Source organism: Pomacea canaliculata, linkage group LG10 (assembly GCF_003073045.1).
Source record: "Pomacea canaliculata isolate SZHN2017 linkage group LG10, ASM307304v1, whole genome shotgun sequence".
In the NCBI taxonomy this organism is placed as follows: Eukaryota; Metazoa; Mollusca; class Gastropoda; order Architaenioglossa; family Ampullariidae; genus Pomacea; species Pomacea canaliculata.
In genome coordinates this window covers 18,638,963-18,660,459 of record NC_037599.1, presented here as the reverse complement: position 1 = coordinate 18,660,459, position 21,497 = coordinate 18,638,963, and the positions used below count along the sequence as shown (strand labels likewise).

General features: G+C 41.8%; 2 protein-coding genes across 5 annotated transcripts; one reads left to right on the top strand and one right to left on the bottom strand.

The window, feature by feature from the left end:
- Positions 1 to 203: 203 nt before the first annotated feature.
- LOC112574392 (probable G-protein coupled receptor No18) lies at positions 204 to 16,535 on the bottom strand. The gene is made up of 4 exons (XM_025255444.1): positions 16,246 to 16,535; positions 15,114 to 15,289; positions 13,541 to 14,148; positions 204 to 2,889 (listed from the first exon to the last, which is right to left on the bottom strand). The coding sequence occupies exons 1-4, from the start codon at positions 16,510 to 16,512 to the stop codon at positions 2,507 to 2,509; spliced, it is 1,434 nt and encodes a 477-aa protein (XP_025111229.1). The 5' UTR covers positions 16,513 to 16,535; the 3' UTR covers positions 204 to 2,506.
- On the top strand, positions 4,640 to 13,583 carry LOC112574393. Of its 4 annotated transcripts, XR_003101434.1 has the most exons (10): positions 4,640 to 4,988; positions 5,101 to 5,328; positions 5,568 to 5,636; positions 6,278 to 6,531; positions 6,670 to 6,781; positions 6,895 to 7,124; positions 7,805 to 7,933; positions 8,100 to 8,174; positions 8,513 to 8,766; positions 13,502 to 13,583. XR_003101434.1 is itself a non-coding variant. In XM_025255445.1 (9 exons), the coding sequence occupies exons 2-9, from the start codon at positions 5,106 to 5,108 to the stop codon at positions 8,552 to 8,554; spliced, it is 1,134 nt and encodes a 377-aa protein (XP_025111230.1). In that variant the 5' UTR covers positions 4,640 to 4,988; positions 5,101 to 5,105; the 3' UTR covers positions 8,555 to 12,479. The 4 variants fall into 4 exon arrangements, 3 of the variants coding, with proteins under 3 accessions (XP_025111230.1, XP_025111232.1, XP_025111231.1); XM_025255445.1 differs by lacking the exon at positions 13,502 to 13,583 and having other exon boundaries at positions 8,513 to 12,479; XM_025255447.1 differs by lacking the exon at positions 13,502 to 13,583 and having other exon boundaries at positions 4,641 to 4,988; positions 5,121 to 5,328; positions 8,513 to 12,480.
- Positions 16,536 to 21,497: the final 4,962 nt, after the last annotated feature.

Genomic DNA, 21,497 nt, shown 5'->3' with positions numbered 1-21,497 from the left:
TGCGGTCGTGTTGGTGTCAAATCAGTTTCTGTACCCTCTTGTGTTCCACGGCGATGTTGCCATATGAACGGCTGTATTGATTACGAGAGGCCTTAGACTTTTTTATCCCTCCTTTTACATCAATCCGATAACAGCCAACAGTTTCCCTCACTTTTTTTGTAGCGAAGAATTACAGAACATTCTCAGACCTGCCGATAGAAAAGTTGTAACTGTTTTGCAAATGGGCAAGAAAAGCAAGATGCGGATGCCAGACGAATACACTTCAATGAAGCCATTCAGAAATGACCAGTTTAGTCATTCAGATCGGTCTTTGTGTTTGTCCGGCGAGCTGACTGCACACGAAACCGATGCCAAGACTAACTGGTACAAACTTGAAGATGATTCTAAGTAATGCGTTAGGGTGAAGGTTGGGGGGTCTTTATGGGGAGCTCACCAACACAGGTGGGAGGTCAACTTCCTGACAAGTATCTAAGCATTTATAGTTTGCACCATCACAAGTAGGTTCCAAGCGTGAACTTTTATCTTGTGCTTTGCTACACTCAGTTATTAAAGGACTGCTTACGCACGCGCTCGAACACACACACACGTGCGCGCCTGCTGTGTAACTAACGTCCAGAAACTTCCATTTTCTGCAAAAGAAGCTGTAAGAAAGAGAATTTCCCTGAGGACTTTAATAGCTCAACGTTTTGCTCAAGTCTGTCAGATTAATTTACAATGCGGAATTACTTGGTCAGCAGAAAAGTATCTATGGTTCTTCACCTAATGATGTTCGATCAAACTCTCCAGAGCTACAGCCGGAAAAAATGTTTTTCATTAAATTCAAGTACAGTCCCAAGCAAATTGGTTGCCTTCGATTTACGAAATAGAAACCAGCCGACGCCATTTTTTCCAGTCGCATGATCCTCGTTCTGAGTTAGTGAAAAGATGTGAGACAACGAGAAGACGATTAAACATCCGGGACAGTAGCCTCGGTGACGCCTGTTGTTGGGTCAATCCCATCAGACTACGGGGTCCGTGTTCCCTGATGATCGTTCTTTTGGTTGCCAGGGCAGGAAATGAGAATGATAAGTATGACGATGATCTTCAGATGGACATGGTCATGATTATCATCACGATGATCTACAGATGTCGGTGGTCTTCAGACGTCCATGGTCACGTTCACGGGCAATGATAATCACCTCGATGACCTCCAGTTGCCCCTGTCCGATTCGCATATCATAACGATCTTTTCACACTGGTGACGGTTCATGTAAGTTTTATGGTCATCATCCACCCACACACAGTCTCTCTCTCTCTCCACACTCACAGTCTCTCTTTCTCTCTCAATAAATACGGATACACAGTTCCACGGCTGCAATAACCCTTAACGAATTAACACTTATGTTGACAGATTAACCGTTTCTGACAACTCTGTACAATTCCTGCAATCCAGAGAATGTCTACAATGTTCAAAAAACACAAGTACTGAAATATTTGAGTCCAAACCTCTGACCACTTCGTTGGGCCAGAATGAGAACCAACATCAAACTTCCATTTCAACTGTCATTACAGAAGTGAACACATCACAACTTTATGTGCATCTAATTACATAAATACGCACAAACAATATATTCTCTTGGACGTTAACAGAAATTTTAACAGAAAGGTTTCTTGGTACTCCATGATTCTTATTATTGAATTATTTTGTGATACTTTCCCCTCTGTAGGACAAGGACTAGATAAAAAAAAAAGGCAAACTTTTTGCAAGCCCTCTGAACCTTTCAATCTCTCCACTCCTATCCTATCTTCTTTTTATTCGTCCAGAGCCTTTTTCAGTGTATCACGAGATACACGAGGCCCCATTCTTGGTCGATGGTAGTCTGTCTTTATGACTTCATCAAACACTAGATGGGTGTTCCTGTCCACATACATCTGGCACATTACACAAACAACGACAAGCGTCCCCCTGAATCAATCCCAGCAAGAGGGAACGGATGTCGACAACATTTCCACATATATCTATAAGTCATATCCTCTCATCTTTAATAAATGCATCCCGAAAGTGTCGATTTCTTTGCTGCAATGCCACAATTTCCTGACACGAAACAGTGAAGTGAATGTGTCTGGGTAACCAATGAAGATAGGGAGGGAAGAGGGGTAGGGTTGATCGGTGCGAAGATGAACAGGAGAAGTAGCTGCTCCAGCTCATAGAATGTCCCCTACAAACACATTCTTTCTCTTCCGTTGATTGATTACTTCACGGTACCGTCCCAGCATGCACCTGCCCAGTTTTGGGGCTGTAAATAAGTACCAATCTTCCCCTCACACCCCACCCATAACAACACCCCATGAAAACGACTGACAAGGCAATTCTGTAATGGGGAAAATTGTTGAAAGTCGTCGACGATGACATCTAGTCAAGAACTTTGTTTCTCTTCACAAATAAAGAAGTAATCTTAATGAAAAATGAATATCCGGGTAAATTCACCCATGGTTCTAGAACTGGTCAAACCTATGCAGGTCAGTATCATTGCCATGCCACCCTTAAAGAGGAGGAACCCGAAAGTTTATGTCCAGTCCTTACTTCTGCTCTGCGAGCAACTTCCCTTTCCTGCGACCTCATCATGGCGTCGTCTGCTTCTAGTCGCGTGTGAACGGCTGACAAACCGTTATCTGTAGCGTCGCTGGGTTGTCGATGGCCCAAACATGGCATCAACTTCCGGCCAAGCATGCGCACTCGACGGCGGAAATCCTTGTTGAGCAAAACGAAGAGAACTGGGTTGACACAACTGTTGGCAAAGGCGAGAAGGGTCGTGAAGAGGTCTGCGGAGTAAGGGATGGGCTTGGTTTCGTTGTTGACTGACCAGAAGTTGAGGATGACGTAGGGACCCCAGCACATGAAGAAAAGCCCTGTGGAGACAAAGGGGCATTTCAGGTCAGCGAACGTGCGAGGGGTGTCAGTTTGAAACACCAGTTTTCATCAACATTTGTAAAAGAATAAATATGGTGATTTGTCTTCGGGTGGATGATAGAAGAACAGCAAATGAGAGTTGAAGGACGGGGAGTAGAACAGACCAGGACTAATAAAGATTCGTACTTTCTATGAACAGATAAGGATGTCGATTGTTTGAATTCTTGAGCTTTCACATTTATTCACTCCGATTTTAATTAGCAGTGGCGCAGAAACCAGTTTGGGGTCACCGTCCAATCAAAAAAGATATTAAGGGGAGAGAGAGACGAATCTTTATTTACAAAAGTAACAGAATAGAAAAGGTTAACGTTTTTACATCTAGCCCTCGATCCAAAGAAAGGAAAAAGAAACTCTACTTTACTACAAAACAAAGACATTAATCAAAGAAGATGCGGAGGGGGAGGGGGAACTTCTTATCACACAATAACTTGCAAACCTTGAATGTGATTAATATGATTATAAAGTTTATCTCATTCTGAATATTATATTTATTGTGATTGCGATAACCAGGTGAGTCATTTTTCAATATTTTGTTTCTTGTTTTGCCGTTTAACACTAGAAGCAGCATGTGTTGTGATTCTACCCCTGTGTAGTGTGTGTGTGTGTGACTGTACTCACGTACCACCTACTTTCTATCTTAATGTGCGAACGTCGTTCAATGTGGAGTTTTTCCCCCATTCCCTCCATGTCCCACAAAGTCGAGCATCTTCCTACGCCACTGATTAGTAATTTATAAATGAAATAAACCCGTTTGGGTTCTGGTTTCTGTTTTCCTTTGGGTTTTTTTTAACGGTGGATGTTTGGGGGTTTTGTGGGGGTTTTTTGGTTTTGTTTTATGGGTTGTTGTTGTTGTTGTTTGTTTGGATTTTTATTATTTATTTGGGCGTTTGTTTTTTTTTTTTTTTTTTTTTTTTTTAATTTGCTTGATTGGGTCTGCAAAAAATACTTTCACTGACAGGAAGATTTTAAGCCTTTTGTTTTGTTTTGTTTTCTTTTCTTTTCTTCGCACGAGGTCTTCCAGTAGCCACAGGTTTGCACGCACTCCTGCAACAAATCTACATGCATGTTCCATCTTTTGGTGCTTGTCTCTGTAAATATAGATAAGCATCATACCCCCAACGGCAAGAGTCCGCTTTCAGAGGCGAGTTTCGATCTGTTCCGAGGAGAGGGAGGGAACATTTTTCATGATGGCAATTTAATGGCGATTTATAGCCCGCGTCAGCAGGCCCCGCCGCGCTTGTTTAACCCTCGGTCTCCAAGTAGGGGATCGTTAACTTGTCTAACTGCCTCTCCGAGTTTGTGTTTATCAATAAATTTCCTGGTCAGTAAGACTAGCATCGATTGCTGTAGAATGGAGCGCAGATTTCTTACAGCACCCCGCCGTCTGCTCACACAAAGTTAACCTAATCTCTGTCCTCATGAGCCTCGCACCCAAGGCGTTAAGTGCTTGTGTTGCCAAGACAACCGATAACAGGTCTACTGCGAATTCTAACACTGAACTTTAGTGAATTAGTGTTCCAACCATGGCGCAACAAAACCATTAAAATAATGGATGCTTGCAAACCTAGAGGAAGATACAGTGTAGTAGTAGTAATGATGATAATAATGATGATGATGATGATGATGCACACTTATTGTCTTGCTCATATCCCAGATGGTGACACAAAAATCAGACAAATATCGTAGTCGTACTCGTCATCAACTATCGTATCTTCTAGGCAGAAACATCATCCCATAAAGCTCGAAGCTACAACCAATCGAAATGCACCGCCAAACTAAGATCATATCCAATATGGCGGTGTTGTTTGCTTTGTAGGCTTTATGAATGAATCGATGCTGCATAGACATCGCCAATTTTGTTTTGCATAATTTAAAAAAAGTCCTCATAACTAAAAAGTCTGTATAGTTATAGGTCCTTTTCTCTCTGTATTTGTTTTTTTCTGTAAACCAGCATGCATCCTATACATACATAGGCCATACTTCCGGTTTCCTTTTTTCGTTCGTGAACAATAAGGATAGTTTTGTATTTCTTATACAGGTAAGAAAAATTCGTTACGAATGTCATATCTCGTATTAGACACCCACTATTGCACTGTTGCTCTTTCTGTTGTATTTTGAAACTTGTATTTAGTTTCAGTATTCATGTGTAGGTACAATGTCGTATTTCAAGATCAGACAAAAGAAGAAAAAGCAACCCGCAAAGATAGTGAAGATTTACAACAACTTGACAGGGCGATGGGTAACCCTTAAAGAGAATAAGGGAAAGAAAAAAGACACAGTTTCTGCTGCTCCCTCCCAGCCAGACACAGTTATTGCTGCTTCCGTCCAGCAACCGATCCCGACAACATCATCCATCGATGTTGAGCCTATGGCCGTAGGTATGTATGAAGGATTTTCCCTTTATGAACTTTTTTTTTAGTAATAGGGTGACAGTTTTATTTTATTTATTTTTCTTGCTTATTACTATTGTTATTATGAGAGACTTCTGTCCCTTCGCCTAGCAGGCTGAGAGGATCGGCTCTCCTTGATATTGCTTATGTTTTGTTTTGTATTGTTTATGTTTTGTTTTGGTGCTTCAATTTGGGTAAAAGTGTTGGACTGTTGTGTTTACATACAGTTTTTGCTGCTTCCTCCCAACAACCGATCCAGACAACATCATCCATTGATGTTGAGCCTATGCCCGTAGGTATGTATGAAGGATCTTCCCTTTCTGAACTTTTTTTAGTAATACGTAGACAGTTTTATTTTATTTATTTTTCTTGCTTATTAATATTATTATTATGAGAGAGTTTTGTCCCTTCGCCTAGCAGGCTGAGAGGATCTGCTCTCCTTGATATTGTTTATGTTTTGTTTTGGTGGTTCAATTTGGGTAAAAGTGTTGGATTAATGTGTTTACATGTGCTTCTGCTGCGTTTTCGCCCTTTACTGTCGGAACGCAGCAAGTCCTCGCATTGTTCTTCTTTCTACATCTTTGTTACTATTTTGTTCTACATCTATGTTACTTTTTGTTAACTTGTTGTACATCTTTGTTACTATTTGATGATCTTGTTCAGCACAATAAGTTGGCCTTAGGGTGAGATATTGCTCTTTACAAATTCCTACTTATAATTATTAATATTATTATCAACAACCTCTCCCATAATGCTAGCCCTATTTCACATCCTTCCTTTTGCAATATCATGTTACTCTCAGCTCTCTTTGCAAATTTTGCATTTTTATTGTTATTTCATCAGGATCTCTGCATCTCTGATTGCTATATTAAACCAGTGTCAAAAAATGCATACACAGGATTGTTAAAAGTAATATACTTTCTTCTCATAATTGTAGATCTTGAAAATGGAGCAAGCTCTTACTGGAACAAGAAAGTAAATCGTGCTGACAAATGGGAAAAGATATGCCACGAACTGCTGGTTGTGCACACTGAGCTGTGTGCTGTTCCAGATAGAAGCCAGTGTATCTGCTGTGGTTTAAATTTACCAACAATCCGCTGCTTGGATTGTGGCAGCAATGCACTATTCTGTGAGGAGGATTTTGTAGATCGTCACAAGAATGCTGCATTTCATAGTCCAGAAATATGGAATGTAAGGAACATTTAGTATTTGGGGTTTCAGGGGCAACCACACCTGCAACAAAGTATTTATATGGACTGCATGTTTGACTACTTCATTTGTACATGAGCGTTATTAATGGATTTTCTGTTTTGTTTTGTTTTTCCCTAGGGATATTGTTTTGTGCCATATGCAGCCAACTTGCCTGTTTTTGTGCATAGCAATCACAAGGTACCATCTTGTGCAAAACGTACAAGGGAAATCAGTGTGATTGGAATGAGAGGTAAAAATATAAACATGTACTGTAAGAAGAAAACAAAATGACAGTAAAAATTATGTTCTAGGTATGGTATGGTTTGCTGCATCATCAATGAAAACATGCTTGTTTATGTCTAGGTGGCCCACAGCTGTTTACTTTTGAATTCTGCTCATGTGAGAGTGACACAGTCACACTACTACGCCATCGCCTTTGGGGTTCTTCCCCAGAAATACCATCTGTGGCATTTAAACTGGATGTCATGGAATGGTTGCGTGCATTAGTGCTTGAATGCCAGGTGTCAGTTAAGGGCTTTGTCGATGCATTGGCAACCCGACTTAGCAAGATAGAGAGCATGAGCAGCAAGGAGGTTTGTTGTGGCGTTTTTCAAATGTGTTTTCCATTTCATATTTGTTATCTATTGTAATTAGGCACGTTTATGGTACTGAGAAATTTGAATTACATAATGCAATATCAGTCCCTGGTCCATGTTGATATTTACTTAGAATGCTAGTAATATAAGTTTTTATGCTTTTAACTGGATGGCTAATAGTGATAGAAATTAGTTGTAATTGTTGGCTTTGGAGTGAGGTTAAAATATATCATTATTTTCTGCTTGTCCTTGATTTGCACAGTCATTTTTATGAGGGGAAATTGGAAAAATGGCCAGTCAACAATACTGATGGTGCATGGTAATGTGCTTGAATTAGCTTTTGGGTGATCCTTAGTTTGAGGTTTAATTGCATAATTGAAGATTTTTAGTGGCAGGCGCCACTTGTTTCACAGGGTTGACTGTTGATGGTTATTTAATAGTACTCCATTTTCTTCATGGAGTACATAGTGATTCAGGATGCAGCCCACACAAATATTCCAAATGTTCTTATTTACCCTGTGTAAATTAGCAGCAGCAGGTCCTCTGTGTGAATGATTGCATGTGCAGTGCGATATGTATTGACTGAAAAAGTTTGCTGCACTTATGAGCTTATATAGACGACTCATTCACTAGTACAGAAACTTGCTTTTAGCATGTATTTTTTGCATGTATTGCAGGTTAATGGAGTATATCAGGCCCTAGTTACTGATGCATTTACAATGTACATGCACCATGAATACCAGTTGCAGCAGCTGCAACACATTGATCCAGATCTTGATGATGGAACTGGTTGTCCTGCCTGCCATGTAAGTTTTTAATATTCAGGAAATGGACTTTAACTATTGCAGGGTAGCAGAGGTTTGTGGATGTCAGTTTTTTTTAACTTCATGCACCAGGTAGTAATAACAGTGATGATGGAAATGTATAAAGGATGTAAGTACCATACAAAGGAAATTGTTTTGTCAAATATAGGTGGTCAAAGAAGACATTGAGGTTAATGCAAAAGACCCTGCAACTGATGGAAGTCAGCTAGTGTTGTCTGAAAATGTGAGTATTATTTGGGCTGTTTCACTTGCGTTTTTTCTGTGCTATTCGCATGGGTGTGAAGGAATGCTTTGTACTTAGCTGTTTTTTAATTTTGATCTTGATTTCTTATCATCAACCTCTCCCATAATGCTAGCCCTTTTTCACATCCTTCTTTTTGCAATATCATGTTACTCTCAGCTCTCTTTGCAAATTTTGCATTTTTATTATTATTTCATCGGGATCTCTGCCTAGTGTACATTTCATTAATGACCATCGGTCTGATTGCTATATTAAACCAGTGTCAAAAAATGCATACACAGGATTGTTAAAAGTAATATATTTTCTTCTCATAATTGTAGATCTTGAAAATGGAGCAAGCTTTTACTGGAAAAAGAAAGTAAATTGTGCTGACAAATGGGAAAAGATATGCCACGAACTGCTGGTTGTGCACACTGAGCTGTGTGCTGTTCCAGATCGAAGCCAGTGTATCTGCTGTGGTTTAAATTTACCAACAATCCGCTGCTTGGATTGTAGCAGCAATGCACTATTCTGTGAGGAGGACTTTGTAGAGCATCACAAGAATGCTGCATTTCATAGTCCAGAAATATGGAATGTAAGGAACATTTAGTATTTGGGGTTTGAGGGGCAACCACACCTGCAACAAAATACTTATATGTGTCTAGAGATGATGATGATGATAATAATAATGACGACAACAGCACCATCGTTCCCAATTGGCTGACAGCGCTTTACACACACACACAAAAAAAAAATACTCAGATCGTCAGGAGGCAGACAGATTAACAACACTTTGTATTATATAATAACCAAAGTGAGTACTTTGAGTCAAATCATCACGGAACAATGAAGAGGCTGACAAGATTTTTGTGAGTGGACTTACTGGGCTATGCAACATGAGGAGTTTTAATCTTACCATAAAACTACGCACATGAAAGTGGGGAGGGATGTTTTATGTCGAGCCAGGAACTATGACTAAGCAGCCAGCCCTGTAAACAGATGTCACATACAGAGAAAGAACAGCGTGCCCGAGGCGAGATCTGAACCTAGGACAGCCAGTACTCACTGTATTGGTGACAGGCGCTAACCGTTGCCCCACCAGACTGCACAGAAAAAGGGGAGGGGGAGGGGTGGGGAATGGACATTAAAGCAGACTTGAATGTGTTAAGGTTTATGCATTAGAGCACAAAAAAGGTCTTTTTGTGCAGGATTGTCACCTCCATGGAGAATCTGGAATGCCAATCAAAGGCAACATTACAAACGTTCACAATCAAGGAGGGAGCAGAGAGTGTGGCGCCTGCCAATCAAAGGGGACCTTACCAACATCCACAATGGACCTTATTCACTTTTTTCAGTTTTTAAAACGAGGCTTCATATGCCTCACAGGTAAAAAGAATGTCTGAGAGCTTCACAAGGAGAGTGAAATCACATAGGCCCTGCTCTGTGCCGGTCTGTACAAGTGATGACAGATATGACATGGCGGTCAGACTCTCTTTTCTTCCGTTTGTAAGTGAGAAAATTTTTGAATGCTTTTAACTTTATAAAGGAGACAATGGCATACGCTTTCTGTTGAGTGTATGGTAGGTCTGCAAAGCTTGAGAAAACCTTTTTTTTAATTTAAGGTAACTAAAATGACAATAGGCACAAGTACAGCTGACAAAATCTACAACAATAATTTGAATAAAGTTAAAAAATTAATTATAATAAATGCAAGCTATGCATGTGACTCATGATAAAGTAAGCCTGTGTGTGTGCGCGCGTCAGTGATAAAGCCCAAGAGGAGACCAAAGTACAGTTGATAGAAAGGTGACAACAATTATGAAAAGAAAACAAGCAAGGGAAGATTGGATGAAAAAAAGAGAAGATAAAGAAAGAAGAAGGAAGAGGACAAGTGAGGACATAGTTTAACCTGTGGAAGTGTTTGCAATAGTGCAATCAGAGTCAAATCAGCTTCCTGCTGCACCGTGTAAAAGAGGATGATGTTGCTAATGATGATGACGATGAACCCGACGACAACGATGATGATGATGTTTTCCAAAAACAGGACTGGAATATGGTACTGATACCAATAATTACTTTGGGAGCAAACCGATATAGAGTAAATAAATAAGACAGCTCCTGCCATCAACCCAGCACCATTGGAGGACTACGGCCTGTGCCTTGTTCCAATGTAAGATGGCACGGACAGAAAGAAGACCGCATAAATACTATCGATCATCACAAAGTATGGAGGGCTCGACAACAAGTTGAGAGGGGCAATCAGGGAAACTCCAATAATCAACGAAGAGGAAATCATGGCAATGTTTGTTGATGGGCGAAAAGACACGAGACTGGCGAAAGAAAAAAGGAGAGACAAGAAGTACAGTAGAAAGAAAATTGAAGAACACTGTGTAATGACTGGTGAACCCGGAACTTTCTGTCTGTGGCCATCTAACATTGGAACAAGGCACAGGCTCTGGTATTGCTGTAATTGAAGAAGGGGGAATTACAGACCAAATCATGGCAGTTGGAGCCGACAGACCAGCTGTAAACACTGGGCACCGTGGTAGGGCAATAATTTGTTATAGCTTCACACTGGACGCCCTTTGCACTGGTTCATTTGCTCTTTACACTTGAACGAGCTTTCATTCGTCCAGCTCTGCAAAACACTCATTAGTTCAACTGAAGGACCCACACTGTGGAAAGGACCAATTGGAAATAAATTGGCTAATTGTGTATCATTGTCACTTTGTGCAGAAGGATTTCGATTCATTGCCGACGGGGATCCTATTACAGAAATCGAATTCAGCGAACGTTAGTAATGACCAAGCCTACCTGACCAAGATGATTACAGCTATTAGAAGTGGAAGCATCAGTGAATATTTACTGCAGGAAAAGCCTGGGCCCATGTCGAGGGCCAGATGGGTGATAAGTGCTAGCAGGATATGTCGGGTGTATATGGCAACAGTGCAACCAAGTAACGAGCTCTGTTCCCTGACACTTCATTGTCTGTTTGCTATGGACATACATGCTATAGCATCTTTGACATGGAGTAAGCGAGTGCAAGTCACGTCTTTAATTATGACCCTTCTTCAATCTCTTTTCTTCTCCTCCCGTTCCTCCATATTCGATGCCTACAGATTCTCAGTATGCCAGCCTCCACCCTTTCACCTCATTGTCTCAATCCTTTCACTTCTCGTAGTCAAAATACTCCAACTCCCCCATTCCCCAGTCTACATTCTTCCTCCAATCGTCGCACTTCCACCTTCAGCTTCCCTTCTCCCAGTCTCCCTACCTCCAGCCTCTCCCCAACGACAGAATGATATTTACCGAGGGAGGCGGTGGCCGAGCGGGGAACAAACGAACGAGAAATTCTGTTACACGTGCAAGTTGATCCCAGGCAGGTGCAAGTTCGATACATGGGGGAAAATATTCCGTTGCTGCGATTGTGCTTACAGTCGTGACGTCACCAGCTTCCTGATCACGTGAACAAAACCACGTTCTGCCCTTCTCTGATTCTGAATAGGAAATTAAGTGTAATAGTGTGTCTCGCTGTGTCTTGAAACAGTCGCCCCACCCTCATACCACACCCCAGTCCTTTCATCGAGAGGCTGGAGACACTTTGTCCACGTGTTCTTTCTGTTAACATCGCTGGTCCATTAGAGGCCAGAGTCCAGCCACTGCGAGCGCACGCGCACACATACACACAACCGCCCACTCACGTGTAATAAACTCTGTGCACTTAAAGCTACCTTGAGACACAGCTTGTTTACCTGAAACTATATTTGGGTGTGGTTAAATATTGAACTGTGTATTTGTGTTTATACGAATTTCTCTCTCCGGCAACCCTTTTATTGCTTTCCTCGGATATCTGCTTCAGGACATTTATAAAAAAGTACTGTAATCAAAAAGTGTCAGATTAATGAGCCAGCAATTAATGGGAACGGAAAGAACACCAGGTTCGTAATTCATGGAGTGGAAAGACGTGGGGAGTGTAAATTCCCTTTACTTGAAAAATATACACGAGTGCACAATTTTGTTCCCAAGTCTAGATTGAGCTCTGAATAAAATATGAACCACTACCCCTACTGTTTATGATCTCAAGGTGCCAGGTGCAGGCCTGTAAACAACATCATGCCCGAAACTGTAAAACCTATGACGTCACAAGTGTGCACACCTAATTAACATATGTCTTCAGTTGTAACCGTGACAACGCATGCGTATTAATTAATGTACCTTCCTGATATCAATGTTCTCACGTCTTTCATTGCCCGGGAATATTTTTAGACAAGTAGCGAACTAAAATGTGGGATAGCATCCTGTACCAAGCATATTCGAGTAAAAAATACAAAAATAAAAGTTTTACTCTGTTTAGACAGTAAAAGCCACAGACTAAACATGTTCCAGAGCTAAATGTATGGGCCGGGCTGCATGAACATTTCTACCTCACATACGTTAAACTCATGTAGGTTTTACGATGAACGAGTTTACGCAAAACGAAAGACGTGGACCATCATGCAAGCTCACCCCAGGCACCCGATGGTAGCTATTCGCGCGACATCCCAGGAACCTTCAGAGGCTGAGAAAAAAACATTTTTGTATAAATGTATAAATTTCCAGCTCAGATGGCAAGTGTCACTGCCTTTGCATGCTGTGCACAAGAAAATCGTTCTTGAGTTGCTGTCAATACCGTGTTGTGTCCCCCTTTTGTTAGAAGCGGCCACCAGAGGGCGCGAGTGATCCGTGTTGGTTTTTGTAAGCTAATCGAGTCGGTTGTCATGTGAGGGGTCGGAGGGTCTTGCGGGTGTCGGGTTACCGGACATGATGTCCTGGGGGAACGCAGCGCTCGCGCTGGTGTAAATAAAAGATGATTAAACAATGCCGAGTCAGTTGAAGAATGCAGCATTACGTAAATAATACAAAATAGCCTAACTTGTTTGAGGACCATGATCCACGGATTTCATGTCATCGACTACGAGGGAGATTATTTCTGAGATTTTTTTTCAGTAGAAGTTGAAAGGAGAATTGAGGTGGACGCTGATGAGGAGGAAGAGCTGTGACCTGTCTGCATTTGTGTCTGTCTGTCTGTCTGTCTGGCTGTCTGTCTGTCTGTCTGTCTGTCTCGCGTTTTATGCACGCACTATTGCCTGTGAAGTTACTTTGACCTTTTTGCACCATCATATGCTGAAACTTTGCGTGCGTTCGTGTGTGAGTGTTCGGTTTTCTGGCAATTAAACATTCATCCATGTGGACACAAAAATTCCTAAATCGTTTAAAATTTAGTATTTTTTAAGTCAGCTGAGTATTAATTTTCTGTACCTGACTGATTCGCTTGCAATTAATCTGCACAGGATTGGCTATCTGTACTTTTATTTACATCTTATACTTACCCACGGCGGTGAAGACTCTGTTGGCTATCCGAACGGTTTTGCTGAAGTTTTTCTTGGAGGTGAGTCTCGGATGTTTACCTGTGGACACGACATCCCTTCCCTCTTCATCCTTGTGTTCCGAAGAAGAAGAAAATGTTCGGCTACTTCCTTTATTGTGATCCTGTCTGAAGTTGCTGTACCCTTCTGCATTTACTTCTTCAACCTCTGATATGACATCGACAAGCTTCTCCGTGTTGTTGTTACTCCCCCCGTGTGAAAGTCTGCCATGAGGACTCAGGTGAGTCACGACAGGCGTGGTCGTCGGAGGAGTCCTCTCCACGAAGCAGGCCTTGGTGGCCTCGATCTTGGCGATGTGCTCCTTGGCGATCTGCACGATGCGGACGTAGGAGTAGAGCATCGCGGCGAAGGGGAGCATGAGGCCGCAGACCATCAGGAAGATGGCGAACCCCACCTGTGTCACCCACACGGGATTGCAGATGGGCACAGTCTGCGGCTGGAAGCGGTACTGGCCCCAGCCACACAAGGGCAGACCGGCCACCAGGAAGCAGAAGGTCCAGATGGACACGAAGACAATTACCAGGCGGGTCGACGTCACTTCCGTTGGGTACCTGAAGGTGAAGGTGAGTTTTATGTTTAAACAAGTGCATTTGTTAGGTGTCATGCTAAAGATTTTTATTTGCCTGTCCACTAAGCCCTCACCGCGATGACACATCCATACACAAAAAGCTCCATTGTGCATGACTATATCTCATTTGGGTCCTAATAATTTTGCCAACATCCATTGTTTGTATTAGTTTTTCATAAAGTAGATTTAATGTTTAAAAAGAACCTTAATTCAATTTCTAGTTCACGCTCTCTCATTTTCTTCTCGGTTTATTCTGCGAGCAATTTAGTTCGTTAAGAAAGTTAAGCACATGCATGAAACCAGTTTCAGAAGAGCTCTAGCTCATTGCAATATGTAGTTTCCCCAAATATAAGCAATAATCCCCTTCAAGCTGCGATAAAAAAGCCTTTAAATGAAGACATTGGCAATTTTTGTCAATTTTAATTTACTGATGTAGTAACAAAAATTGAGCTAGCTTTCCTGTCTTTTATTTCGTCCCTGATTGTATTTTGATGAGAATTTAGATGAGCCGTATCAGCTGCTGTATCAGTTGTCTGCCTGTATCCCCAGCAACCAATACAAGTCAGTTCTGTTCAGCCTACTGGCCCGCAGATAGCATAATAGACTCTTTTTTATAAATGACTTATTTCACAATAAAATAAGTAAAAACATTTTAAACACACTTTTATTTGGAATGTACTAAAAAGGGTAAAATAATTGTTTTCTTAGGTCTCTGGATATTTTTAATACATGTAACTTAAAATAAAAAAGTGTTAGGGACCATCTTGGAACATGAAACACTCCAATGCCTCTTCTAACTTTTGTCACTTAATGAAAAACCATCTAAAAGTCGTGTAGGACAGTTCTGCGTTTTTCTTTTTAACCCCATCTATCCCCGCGACCCTTTGGAGGCAGGACTTATCCCGTGTCCCTACGAAAGTCACTACGCTTGGACGATCCCATTTTTACCGTAGAGGGAAGGCCAGGATGAGGTAGCGGTCCACAGCGATGGCGGAGAGCGAGAGGATGGAGCAGACCATAAGGGTGACGGTCAGAAAGGCGGTGATGATGCACAGGGAGTCTGGGAGGGGCCAGGACAGCGAGGCCGTGGACACAATCCACATGGGCAGCACGAACCCGTCCACCTGTCCAACCATAAAAATACAGGATGACGTAACATGCATGTACAATTACCGCGTGACAGGCACGTGATTTTTGTTTATTTATTTGGAAGTATTTTTTTCTAGGCGCATAAGAATTATGCATTCTGTTTTACGAGTCTTTCAATCAGGATGTTTTGTGCTCATGATGATGATGTACGTCACACAATGACAAGGACAAGAATCATTATCATCATCATCATCATCTAAAAAAAAAAAAAAAACAACAATTGAAAGCCAGATGGGAGCAAAGGGACACAGAAAAAGGGGTTTAAAAAGATTATGAAACACGGATACAACAAAAGAAGTGGATCTTTAAGGGGAAGAAAAAAGATGTAGCTGCTGAGAGAAAAAAAACAACAAAAAAAACTAAGATGAACGAACAGTCAGAGATTAGAGAAGGACAGAACAGAGAGGGTCGAAGTCCAAAAAAAAACTATTGACAAAGAGATTCAAAATGACTGGTAAAGGGATTCAAGGCAGACAAGTAAAGAGATTAAGAAAGAAAGAAATTCAGGAAGATGTGAAAAGATATTAAAAAGACAGATAAAGATAATTACAGAAGCAGGTAAAGATATTGAAAATGTAGATCAAAATATAAAAAGACAGGTAAATATAGTAACAAAAAAATTAAAGACAGGTAAAGATATTTAAAGAAACATGTAAATATATTTTGTTAAAACACAAGTAAAGAAGGTGAAAATGACAGATATAGTTCAAAAGACAGATAAGAGCAAGAGAAACATTAAAAGAAACAAAGATTTGAAGAGAAGACAGTGACAAAGAGAAAAGTTGTTAAGATCAGAAAAGAACAGAGAGAGGGAATATCCATACAACAGGATAAACGCGAGAAGCCAGATGACAAAAAGTGGAGGAAAAAGACAGGCAAGTAACCATGGTGACTTGGAGTGACCTATCTCCCGCCCACGTGACACACTGACCATGAGGTCGGCCACCGCCAAGTTGATGAGGAGCAGGGAGGAGGCGCTGAGAGTCGCATCCCGCAGGCGAGTGGCTATCACGGCGTAGACCATCAGCACGTTACCCAGCATGCCCAGCACCACCAGCACCAGGATGCTGAACACCTGCGACGCTCGCGCCACCGATGTCGTGAAGGTTTCAGCGTCGGGGCTGTTGTAGCAGAAGCCTCCACCTACCCCGCCGGACTCTCGCAGGCTTGTGTTCACAGAAGAAATCTGGCATGGCATGTCTTTCTTCTTTCTCTCTTTCTCTCTTTGTCTATCTCTCCTTCTTCAACTTTTGTACGCGATCTTTCTAAGCGACTAGTCAGGGTTTTATGTAGATCTGGACTGTGCTGAAGTGTAGATCTGGACTGACGTGTAGATCTGGACTGATGTGTAGATCTGGACTCTCAGACTGTAGATCTGTACTCTCAGGCTGTAGATCTGTGGTAGAGCTGTAGACGTTATGAACACGTGGTTCTAGGCTTTGTAGGCGTATAGAACTCGATTATAGTTCCGTAGTCAATACTGTGTAGAAGTGAAACTGTAGATTCCTACTATGGACTTTGTGCACTGAAAGTTCCAGAACTTCCGGACACAGACAAATCCGTAATAGTTTTCACCAGCAAGAAATTAAAATTTGAGCGTTATCCTCACGACTAGAATATTCTGTGTGGAGTTCTGGACTCGAACTCTGAAGTTTGCTGACTTGAAGTTTCAAAACCTCACAGTTCAAACAAACCTGCTATGTCCCTCCTATTAAAAAAAAAACAACAACAACTTAAATCTCAGTTTTCCCGATGACTAAAACTCTGGACTTTGTGGTGTTCTGGACTAGACCTCTGTGGACCCGAAGTTTAAACTCCCAGTTTAGGAAAATAATACTTTGTTGAGATCTGGACCAGAATATTTTCCCGGTAATAAATGTACTATCCCTGTGCTGTTATGGCATCTACAACTCTGAGATTAAGACGAGATCCACCGTAAATATTTTCACAAGAACAAAATTACAATCCAACTAATAGTCTGGTGACCACAATAGGGTCTCCAGAAAACCAGGTGCGAAAGCCGTGTAACATCCTGCCAACAGCACAGTGGACTGTCGGTGGGCAGTAAGTCCTGAAGATGCTCTTGCTGAAATGGACAGCAAACAAATTCTTGCAGACACAAACGAGAGAAGAGAGCGGACGATGAACAAGCATCATTGCCAGGCAGTTCCCAGGCTCCTTAAACTAACGGAAGCTGTACACGTGTGACAAACGACACTTGACAATGCTTGATTCTCCTCCGGCATTGAAGAGCTTCCCACAAACTCAGACGTAATCACCGCACAGGTCAAAGAGCGTAAAAAAATAAATAAAAAATTCAATCAGTGATAAATAAAAATAAAAAAATCCGTTGCATATTTGCAGGTGTCGGTCACACGCTAGAAGGTAAATGTCAACTCCAATAGCTTCACAGAACCGTTACACCTTGACACCCCTTTGTGTGGTGAGAGCAGCAGCTGTCCTGAAACTCGTTCTTTCGCAGGCTGCGATTCCAGTGTGGCAGACCCAGTCCCAGCCACACTACCCATCGTTGATGGGGTAGAGTCGAGGTGAAAAGGGTGGGGTGGGGTGGGGCATGCGAGTGCCGTATACCCGGCCAGCAGCAAGGGAATGGAGGAGAGGGAAGAAGGGTGGGGGGAGGGTAATTGGAGTGGCTATATACAGCAGCAAGAGGGAGGGCGAAAAGTGACAGACACAGTTCTGTTGCTGCCCCGGATGCGGAGCGGCGCTGGTGGTGGTGGTGGAGAGTGAAAGAAAGAGAAATTGTGAGTGACCTGGGAATAAATTGTTTTAGGCACGAAAAGTGTGTGTGCGTGTTTAGATTTTCTCTCTATTTTTTTCTTTTCTGTTTTACTTACTCTCATTCCATTTCCTAATTATTCCTCAGGTATAGTCAACGAAGGCAGTCACTAAATTAAAGCCGTCGCCTATAGTTGCTGAATAAATCCTCCGATCAACAAAATCACTTTTCTAACCTCGGTGGGCAAGAATCCTTTGCATGTTGAAGAAGGTATGGTGGGGGAGGAGCGAGCAAACCAGTGGGGGGGCTGTATTTTCATTAGTGAGGGGGGGGGGGGTCAAGCGTGCCCGCAACACTGGAGCCTGTGCTCAGGCGAGAGGGCGGGTGGGCAAGTGTGTTTGGGGGGCGTGAAGTCAGGGAAACGTCACGTCAAATCACTTAATGATACGCGGCGAGGACACATCGGCAACCACTGCAACGATCGCAGTGACTGCCGCTGGTGGTGGCCACCGCGCTGATCTCTTGCGTCGATATCTCCTGGGAGGGGGGTCAGTGGACTGGGGGAGGGGGAGGGTCATGGAAGGAGAAACGTTTGCTACGTCACACATGGTAACGTACGGCCCACGACAAATCTTGCGTGGACTCAATCCCATTTTAAACTCCCGTTACAAATGAGACTCGCCGTTAAAAACTTAGCTGAGTATTGAAACATCTACTTCTGTAAATATAATATTTTGCCGCTATCAAAATAAGACTGAATATCTTAGTTAATATAAATTTATTTTGGATTCCAAATATAATTCAATTTTTAATTCCATGTTTTCACAGTGAGAATTATTTTGTTTACTTTGTAAAGAGATCATTCTAGAAGTGCTTTTAAACAAGGGCTTTATAGATTCCTTTGACTGTGAACAGAAAGAAAGTGCAGTCATCCGAATCTCGTTGTTTTATGTGATGTAATAGGGTGTTTGTAGCTGACACACAGTGAAGGATACGGTACTGGAGTTTTGTATCTGTTATAACAGTTACGGGATGTGCAAATATTTTTCCCTATTCAAGGTCTGAAAAAAATTTTCCAATTTTTTAAAATGCAGGTAGGAGTATAACAGTTTATTATAAATCTATTTTGTGCCTTGCAAAATGCTTGTATTTGCTACACAAATCTTCCTTCTCCATGTCCTTATCCTAAGTGCATTATGAAAGCATGCCATCCATTACCTTTAACCTTTCTGAATATTTTCTGATTACAGTGGTTTTCTTAATTTTGTGAGTTTTCTTCTTCCAAATAAACTGAAACGCTGACTGGCTAATTTTGTTAAAATATTTTCTCTGGGACGTGAATGAGTAGTAAATAGATAAGTAAATAAAGACAGTATAAAAGATTCGTAATGATATGCGATCTCTTGCCCTCAATTCTTTTATAATATCGTGAATTTTAGTGAAATTCTTTTAGTAGTTAATATTTATCACAGAATTTTCCATTAGTTTAGTGCATCCTTCTCTTCCGTAAGGAGATTGCCATCGCCGGATGACTTTTGCAGTTATCCTCATTTTTAAGGATTTTGAATAAACGAGCCAAGATTTGTCCATGACTTTTAACATCTAGTGGGGTACAGATTGTTTTAAATTACACGGAATAACTCAGCACAATATACTTTTTCCCTAAGTGAATTTTCCCGATGGAAAGAGTTAAAAGACAGAGAGAAGAAACAGACACCAGAAATGCACAGATACAGTTCGGTTGTCAAAGATGCAACCAATGACCAGTTGAAGAGCTGGAACCATCCACCAACATCCCATCACAGGTTTGTTTTCTTTCTTAATCAGAAAAATACGGACGAAAATAAGACTAAACTTGGCAAAGTACTTACATAACGGCTGTACAAGACTTTCCCAAACTTGGTCAAAAATTGGTTCATGTGTGTCCGATGAAGAAGAGTCTTGAGACCTTCATGTAATTCCTGCTGTCGGGTGATGGTGTTGAAAACGTTTGACCACAAACTGACATTTTTAATGGACTGCTATCTCAGGTTAAACGATCCCGCGAATTCCAGCTCTGAGGACCAATCGCATCCGTTTGTACCCTGATCAGTCTGTTGACACCTGGTAGGATTGAAGCTGTACAAACATATTATGTTTTCACTTAGGTTGTTTACTATAATTGTACATTTACATAACACACACACACACACACACACACACACACAGGCTATTCTGCGTGCGCACATTACAAACGGAAGTGCCTGTGGCCTCGCTCCAAGCACGTGACCCACTTGGGACTTTAAAAAAAAAAAAAGTGATTGAAGGAAGCAGACATCCATCCACCAGTCCGTGCATGTCACTCGCTGGGCCAGTTGCCCGTCAGGTGACAAAAAGAAAATCCTGGTTATCGCTTTGTTTACTGAAACTGTAACTGCAGTGAGGAGGTCGATATTCTTGGGACGTGTTGGCAGATGTCCAGTCGATACCCGGGTACCCAACTTTACAGGGAGGGGCGGGGGTAGGTAGGCTAGGGGTTAGAGCAATGGCGCCCAATCCGGAAGGTGCGTGCACAAGCCGGTTCGATACCCGTGTGACACAAAGAACTTCCTTCAGGTGATTTGAGTTTAGAGCTGGTACTTGACTACATAGACAGTTGTAGAAAGTAAGGCAGGTAGGGAAGGGAAATGATCACAGCTCTAACAAAAGTAGGTTCCGAGATAAGTGATGGCTCTAGCACCTTCCACCAACCCCCACACGACCTTAAGGTCATGTGATAACTTTGATCTATTTTGCATAATCGCAAGCTTTTATGATAACAGCTACATGGCAACCGGTCTTGTGACCATGGTAACATAGCGATGTCAGGAACGAGTGTCGCTCAAATCACTCAAGACAATGTCGCATTCTTTGAACAAATTATAAAAATAAATAATAAATAAAAACGATTGTCTTTGGCTGCCTTGTCAAAGGACAACAAATAACAATCCCTCCCCCTAGCTTTTTATGCCCTTTATGTCAACAAAGAAAATAAATATTTATGTACAAAACAAAGCTGATATTGTCGAGGACTATAAAAGCAGGCGAATAATAATAATCTTCACAACAAAATTATTGCTGACGGGACGAAACTGTCCACCAAGTTTCCAGTCGTCATAAGTCACGTGAGCCGTGAGGTTATCTCATCGACCTTCCGGATCGGACGACAGACGACACAGTCAAAAAAAAAACAAACAATAAAACAACCCAAATCAAATATTTATTTACGCGGCTCCGTTGTAAACATAAGCTAGGAGCGTGCAGCAGGACTGCGACTGACCTGATTTCCATCGACGATGAAATCCGTCGTCAACCACCACCACCCGCAAATATGCGACCCTCATCCCCAGTCCCCCAGAGAGAAAAAGAAAGATTGGGAGTGGTGGATGAGAGAGCCATACAGTGATGGATGTTTTACAACCGTC

What these genes read in the sequence shown, in the direction of transcription:
- LOC112574392 (XM_025255444.1), bottom strand. Translation starts at nt 16,512, where the DNA reads ATGCCATGCCAGATTTCTTCTGTGAACACAAGCCTGCGAGAGTCCGGC. An exon ending in TGGCGGTGGCCGACCTCATG is followed by an intron (nt 15,290 to 16,245) that starts GTCAGTGTGTCA and finishes ATGGTTGGACAG; the next exon opens with GTGGACGGGTTCGTGCTGCC. An exon ending in CAGAGTCTTCACCGCCGTGG is followed by an intron (nt 2,890 to 13,540) that starts GTAAGTATAAGA and finishes TTGTCTCCACAG; the next exon opens with GGCTTTTCTTCATGTGCTGG.
- LOC112574393 (XM_025255445.1), top strand. Translation starts at nt 5,106, where the DNA reads ATGTCGTATTTCAAGATCAGACAAAAGAAGAAAAAGCAACCCGCAAAG. An exon ending in CTGGTTGTCCTGCCTGCCAT is followed by an intron (nt 7,934 to 8,099) that starts GTAAGTTTTTAA and finishes TGTCAAATATAG; the next exon opens with GTGGTCAAAGAAGACATTGA. An exon ending in AGCTAGTGTTGTCTGAAAAT is followed by an intron (nt 8,175 to 8,512) that starts GTGAGTATTATT and finishes TCATAATTGTAG; the next exon opens with ATCTTGAAAATGGAGCAAGC.